At 33.8% G+C, this 7474-nt stretch overlaps 1 protein-coding gene across 1 annotated transcript; it reads left to right on the top strand.

Annotated features, from left to right (window-relative positions):
• Positions 1-917: 917 nt before the first annotated feature.
• On the top strand, positions 918-5247 carry LOC108917334 (venom carboxylesterase-6-like). Its single transcript, XM_018723882.2, has 8 exons — positions 918-1085; positions 2765-2861; positions 2944-3132; positions 3199-3744; positions 3815-3993; positions 4053-4203; positions 4601-4724; positions 4950-5247. The coding sequence occupies exons 1-8, from the start codon at positions 933-935 to the stop codon at positions 5128-5130; spliced, it is 1620 nt and encodes a 539-aa protein (XP_018579398.2). The 5' UTR covers positions 918-932; the 3' UTR covers positions 5131-5247.
• The last annotated feature ends 2227 nt before the right edge of the window (positions 5248-7474 follow it).

Raw genomic sequence — 7474 nt, 5'->3', positions numbered from 1 at the left:
TAAAATGTAGAAAATAATATGAAATAAAACTTTTAGTTGGCTGCAAATATTATAAATTTGTACAACCACTTGCCATCCTCCTTTTTTGTAAATATGTACATAATAATATGTAGAAGATAGAAAATAGAAATATTTTCAGAACAAAAAACCGGCGGCCGCAAATTGGAGTTTTTATTATTTTATTACCCTTCTCTTTTCATATGCAATTATGAGATAGCAAGAGAGTGGGATGGACGTATAGGCCGGACAACTCATTGTGCACGTGTGCGTGCACCTGGCATTTTCTCGTTTTTTTAGGTGTGTTTTGCCGGAATTTGAATGAATGAAATAATCGTACTATTTTTACTATAAACGTATTTCCTGTAGCGACATCTATATGAATATTGCAGTACTTTGTTAGATGAAACGGGACTTCAATTTCCGTTCTTAAGAAACTCGAGGGGATTAAAATAATAACAGAATGTAACAAATTTTTTTTTCTTGAGCTACCTAATTAGGTCCTATTTTTCTGCTCTCTTTCGTTCACTATTATCCACAACTAATTGTAAGAGTTTCGACGTATGGTATAGTTGCGTGTAACAAAAATTTAAACTTTTAAAAAACCATATCAAAACAAAGAGGTTTTCGAAAGTAAATATCAGATAAAAGTTGATGCTCTTGGTGACTTACATTTCTAAGACACCCTGTAGATAAAGTAGCATTTTCTGATCGAGAAAGAATACATTTTTTATTAATTTTCATCTCTTGCTGTAATATAATCGCAATTCATTGGGAAACAGAAATAGTTTCGAGATAATTGTTGTTATCCCTAATGGATATTGTTCACATTAAAAAAATGCTAATGCCCAACTTTTAAGTATGTTGTTATCTTTGTGGTGTAAATTATTATCATTCAAAAAAACAGTTTAATTTATATATTTAAATTTAACTCGATGCTAGTTTGTTCAAGCCAGGATGATCTGCCAGAGATAGGCACGCCTTTGGGCAGAGTTCGGGGATATTGGAAGATTTCAGATGGCAGGAAATATGCTGTTTTTGAGGGAATCCCGTACGCAACACCGCCCGTGGGCGATCTGAGATTCGAGGTAAGTCAAAATATTTTCATCTTTAAGGACAATAAAAAGAATCAGTAGATTTTTAAAATTAAATCTTTAAATCAGTACCCAATTTTTTAAGTAGAAGAAATAATATGAGCTCAAATCTGTAGAATGGTTCATTTATGCCCATTCATGGCCATTTGAAATAACAGTGTTATACGACAGAAAAAATAAAAAAGATTTTTAAAAAATTGCCCTTCACAAATTATTTTTACTACGATTTTGAAAGGCACATATATACGAAAAAACATGAGAAGTACATGTTAATTTAAAAAAAATTATAATAAGACGTCTACAGGTTCGGAAAGTACCGATGGTCCATCTGCTGTTACGTGAGAGCGATAAAGTAAGACATAGAAATCCATGCGATAGAGAAGGATGGCTATAATGAAGGCGTCTCATAGTCACCGCCCGAAGATCCACTTCTTATTTGTGGGAGGGCGAAATGGGCGGTGACTATTAGACGCCTTTATTATAGCCATTTTTCTCTATCGCACGGATTTCTATGACTTACTTTATCGCTCTCACGTAACGGCAGATATGTAGACCATCGGTACTTTCCGACCCTGTATTCAGTACACAATATTTTTTACAGAACTTAAATAAAACAGGGTTTTTTCAAGATAACTCAAAACCGGTGGTAAGGGCTAGAAAAAAAGTTTCATGTATAAGTTTTAAAGCATACAATTCTACATAAAAATGGCCTCTTGACTTTTTCTTGTTTTATTAAAATTAACAGAGTTAGAGGATGCTAGAAGTTAAGGGAAGATTTCAGAAATTTTAAAAAATCATAAGCAGAAAAATGAATGAATTTTGTATTTTTTTTTTTCAATCTATACTAAAAAATGTAACCTTTCTTTTTAGGGAAATTGATTATTTTTTTAAATTTTTAATAAGCAAGTTATAACAATTTCAAATTTGTTGTTCACCCCCCTAAATAGAGATTTTAACGAAAACCTCGAAACAGGTCAATTTAATTTTGTCAATTTGTTTACATAAATCATGTTTTTAATTCTTTTTGAGTAAATATGATTTTTTATAAATAAAAAATATAGTTTTTCTGAAATAAAAAATACGGAATCACTTGCGAAATATTTGTTTTTTATCATAAGTAATTTCCATTTTATTTCATTTCAAAATATTGATTAGAACTCCAGAAATTTTGAAAAAACTGTTTTGTGGGCGAACTTTGAGGGTGTATTTCACCCCGTAAATATGTTTTCTCGCCGATAAAAAAAATACGTGTCTTTTTACATTTTTTAGAGTAAATTGAAAAAAAAATACAAAATTCATTAGTTTTTCTGCTTGTTATGATTTTTTAAATTTCTGAAATCTTCCCTTAACTTCTAGCCTCCCTAACTCTGTTAATTTTAATAGTACAAGAAAAAGTCAAGAAGTCATTTTTATGTAGAATTGTATGATTTACAACTTTTATAAGAAACTTTTTTTTCTACCACCTGCCCCTTTTGAGTTATCTTGAAAAACTCCTTGATTTTATATTTTTTTCACCCTTGGCCGGGGGTTGAACAAGAAAATTACTGTCACTTATTGTTATAATATACCTCAATCTAATTCATATCAAAAATTCAAGCAAGTTGACCAAAATTTCGATTTAAAGGCTTATTTAATTGGACCATACAGTTATCTTTATTTTTATTAATTTGCAGGAACCTGAACCCATACAGGCTTGGTCAGAAACCTTGGAAGCAAACACTCTTCACACGTGCATTCAAACTACGTTTCGTTCCGATAACGCAATATTTGGTCGGTATAAAGCACTACGTACACACATAACTTACTAGAATCAAGATTAATATTGCAACTAAATTGTTTTATTTTTTATCAGGAGACGAAGATTGCCTTTACTTAAACGTGTACATCCCTGAAGATTCCGTGAAGAACCCGAAAGCGCTCGATGTGATAGTTTCGATACATGGTGGTGGTTTTTTGATGGGTAGTGGTCACACCGGTTTTAATGCGACCCTAGAGCAGGATGTCGTGATTGTATCTTTCAATTACCGTCTTGGTATTCTAGGTAAGTGCTTCTTCCTTCCTTCTTCCTTCAGCTTTTGTCATGATTCAAACAGCCTTAACGTTTCAGGATTCCTCAGCACGGAAGACGACGTCATACCCGGCAACAACGGCATGAAAGACCAAGTCTTAGCACTCAAATGGGTCAGAGACAACATCGCTTCGTTCGGCGGAAACCCCCACTCCGTCACCATAGTCGGCCTATCAGGGGGCGCAGTCAGCGTCCACCTCCACTATTTCTCCCCCCTCTCAAAAGGATTGTTCGTCAAAGGGTTTTCGCAGAGCGGTTCGGCTCTAACAACGTTCGCGAACAGGAAGAAAGCATTGGAACGTGCCAAGAAGCTCGCTGCTTTAGTGGGTTGTCCTGACAGTCCCTCAGAAGAACTGAAGAGTTGTCTTAAACAGATACCAGCGCAAACGCTGATACAACAAATGGTGCATTTTTCCAGTTACGAGAACTTGGCGCCACCAACACCTTTTACTCCAGTTGTGGAAAAAGGATCAGCAAACGCTTTCTTAGACGCAGAACCTTACCAGCTCTTGAAGGAAGGTAAAGTTCTTGATGTGCCTTGGATTACTTCCTTTGTTACTGCTGAGGGACTGTTTATTACGGGATGTAAGTAGGATGATACAATCTTTTGCATTACATGATGACTTTTTAATCGCGCAAATACGTAACTCTTTAGATTTATATGAAAACTTGGAAGAGATAAACGAGAGGTGGGTAGAACTATCTCCCGATCTGCTGGATTACAGGGACACAGTAGATGCATCAGAATTGGAGACTGTACCAAAGGAACTTTTGGACTACTATTTGGGAGCAGGAGAAGAGATTAATAAGAAGAACTTCAAAAAATTCACCCAGGTAACATTTCATATTAGAAATTCGTCTTCTTTAAATCCGGTGAGATTATTTTCTTTCAGATTTTCACCGACAGATATTTTGCTGCCGCTGCAGAACTGTCAGCTAAACTGCAAGCCAGTGTAAACAAATCTCCTGTATATGTTTACTTATTTAACTACACTGAGGGTGTGTATAAAATGAGCGACATATTATATCCCGATGGGGTAGAAGGTAAGATGTGACTGTTAATATAAGCAGTTGTTTAGTGGAGATATGGATTCAATTCAAGGTCAAACCATCAGGAGCTGGAACCAGGTGTCCAGCAGTCAAGGAAGGTCAGAGGAAGAAATTCTTGAAGGTGGTCGCCATCGGCAGTGACCAGAGGGGGTACAGAAAAGAAGGAACGGCAGCGAGATGGGGACTGTCGACAATGACTCCAAGAACTTTTTCCATAGACCTTGCTGGACATCGTCGCCGTGGCTGCTGGATATCAATGATAGCTCCTGATGGTCTGACCTCGAAGTGAGCGCAAATCCCCACTAAACAACTAGTAACGTTTAACCAGACTAAGCGTTAACTAATAAAAATTGCGCGCAAAGCAAAATCTTCCAAATAATTCTGTCCACAGGTGTGGCCCATACTGAAGATGGAATCTACTTCTTTGGGGTGATAAATGGAGATTCGTTCTCAGAACAGGATAAACGCTTGATTACTGCTTGTCACAACGTGTTGTACTCGTACGCCAGCAGCGGGTAAATACTACATAAATCAATAATTCTTAAATTACTTATTTCCTTCACTATTATCGTGTTATATAATTTCGCCAAAGTTTCCGAGATTTCACTGTACAGCCTTGGTAGTATTCTAAATTGTGAGAGACTTTTATACAGTGCTTTCGACTTATTTCTGCTAACGTCCTGTAGTTGAATTTGTTCCTGTCGGACTAATAATAAATAAATAAAATTTAAAATTTTTAGTAATCCTTCTTTCGATGGGACAGACACTTGGCAACCAACCGGATCTGAAGAGTTGACTTACTTGGTTGTCAATGGACCAGAAGACATAAAGCTGCAAAGGAGGGAAGGATTGACTCATGTTGACTTTTGGAGCAAGCTCGGACTCTTGGAAAATGAAAATGTTGTAAAGGACGAACCGTAGTTTCCTTTCAGTATCTTATGTATTTTATAGACAATTTTAAATGATTTCTATGAAATATTCTGTATCTTGTATTTATAGTGTATGCAAGAAAAAAATTTAAAAAAGCAATTCATTAAGTTTTATTCTTTTTTTTAACTGATATTTTTATTATATCACTAAATAATGGTCTTTATGAAATGCATGTAAAATATTTACTTTGCATATTATAAAAGAAAATAAAATTAAACCAAAAGTATAATTAACCAATTATTTTTAGGATTTTCCCAGTCGCCGCTGTCAAAGTCTCAAAAACAGGCAGAAAAATGTCTTTTTGCGGTCACTTAATTTGGTTGTCACAGATTAAAATTGATACTGAAATTTACTTAAGCCCTAAGGGAACGAAAAAATTCAGAAGCTACGAGGGTCAAACGATTTATATACTTTTCATTAATAAAAAACTCGTAGCTCCCGCAAATTTGGGTGTCACAGATTAAAATTGATAGTGACACTTACTTATGCCCTAACCAATCACATATATCAGGGAAACTGAAAAATTCAGAAGCTACGAGGGTCAAACGATTTGTTTACTTTTCAATAATAAAAAATTTGTTATTCCTTAGGACATAAGCAAATCTCAGTATAAATTTCAATATGTAGCAGCCCAGCGATGTAAGGGTTATAAATACTACAACTTCAATATTTTTTTCTCGGAAACTATAAGGATTTTACAAATTTTCACGATATTGGCTCCATTTTTCATGACGTATCTATTTCAATTTTTTTTATAAATCGTGAATCACTTNATCAATCCTCTAACAGCTCAAATGCTTCCTCATCTATGAGCACTAGTAGTAAGGTACCTTATTTCCCTTCCTCGTTTTATTGTAAATGTAAAAAAACTGCATTTAATTAAATTTAACTAAGTTATAGTTATGCAAATATACTACAATAATAATAATAATAATGCTTTATTGCCCAACAGTCAAGACCAATAATAGGACATATAGAACAATTAATTAAAATATTTTTGTGATTAAAATGCGGTTGGCATGAATGAAAAACTTTCACCTGGCATATACAGGGTCCTCAGAAAATCGGTAAATATAAAAATCTTTCAAGAATAAACTGCCCTTGTTTTTAACCGTACAGAAATATGTTATAAAGGAAAGTTGCTTAGAATTGAAACTTATAATTTCAATTTTTTGTGTATGAATCGGACTTTGGTAGAAACGGACAGTCAAACATTTTTATTGTTCATTTTACGAGAAAATGGCATTCTTGATTAAAATTTTTGCTAGTCTTTAAAATGAGGTTGACATGAAGAACTTTCGTCTTGCATGTACAGGGTGATAAAAAAATATAAAAATCTAAAGAATAAACTGTCTTTTGCTCATCATCCAAATATAATTGGTACGAAGAACTTTTTTAGTAATTTTTATTTAATGCCTCTTTTTAAGATGTATGAGTAACGGAAATATTTCCAAACTTCTTAATAAATTATATTTGTTTCTTAGTTTGTACTTAGGAATTCACACACTAACGGAAAATGCGAAAATTCTTACGAATCCTGACAGGGGTGGGGAGGGGCCAAAAATACGTCAAAAAAAGTCTTACGTAATTTATATGGATGTCTCCTAATGCGGTTAGTAGTTTTACAAATTTCACAATGTTCTGAAATAAATTAGGGAGATAATAATTGTACAAGTGGATATAAGTGTGGAATATACCTAATAGGTACCTAGTTGAAAAATATTTTTTTTCAAATGGAATGACCCATATTAATTGTCACCTATTTTATATCGGCAAATTCAACTGGTTTTACCGCTATTGTCATTATTAATTAATAAGAATCACAACTGACAACTGTTCAAAATCGTACGTAACATGGTATACCCGAACCATGAATTTGAATCTAAAAAACCTAACCACAAAACCAACATTAACTAAGTTAGTCTATCAGGCTTCATTGTAAATTTAATAAATGGTTAGTAATAATAAGCCACAATAATGTTTTACGAACGTTTTATTGCTATTTAAATGTTCTTATGGATTTTTTCTAGCAAAAATTCGAGTTAAACAAAATTTCAAGGTCTTTAGGTTATGTTTTCCGTTTTGACTAAAGTTTTTTGTGATCGCGATGATGAACACTCAACAAAAATACATTTATACTTTTTATTAAAGAAAATAATTTTGTGGCAATTTTGTTCACTCTAATGATTTGATTTGACAATCCTTCCAGTTTTGAGGTTAGGTTCTTGGGTTAAGGTGTCAGATTTGGGTACAGTATGGCACAAGGTGTGTGCTCTCGGAAAAAATGTTGATCGAATCTCTGTACAATAAATATATTTTTTGGTGATGGTTAGAA

Source organism: Anoplophora glabripennis, unplaced genomic scaffold (genome assembly GCF_000390285.2).
Source record: "Anoplophora glabripennis isolate ALB-LARVAE unplaced genomic scaffold, Agla_2.0 scaffold4, whole genome shotgun sequence".
Lineage (NCBI taxonomy): Eukaryota > Metazoa > Arthropoda > Insecta > Coleoptera > Cerambycidae > Anoplophora > Anoplophora glabripennis.
The sequence above is the reverse complement of the archived record's forward strand: the minus strand, read 5'-3'. Positions and strand labels throughout refer to the sequence as shown.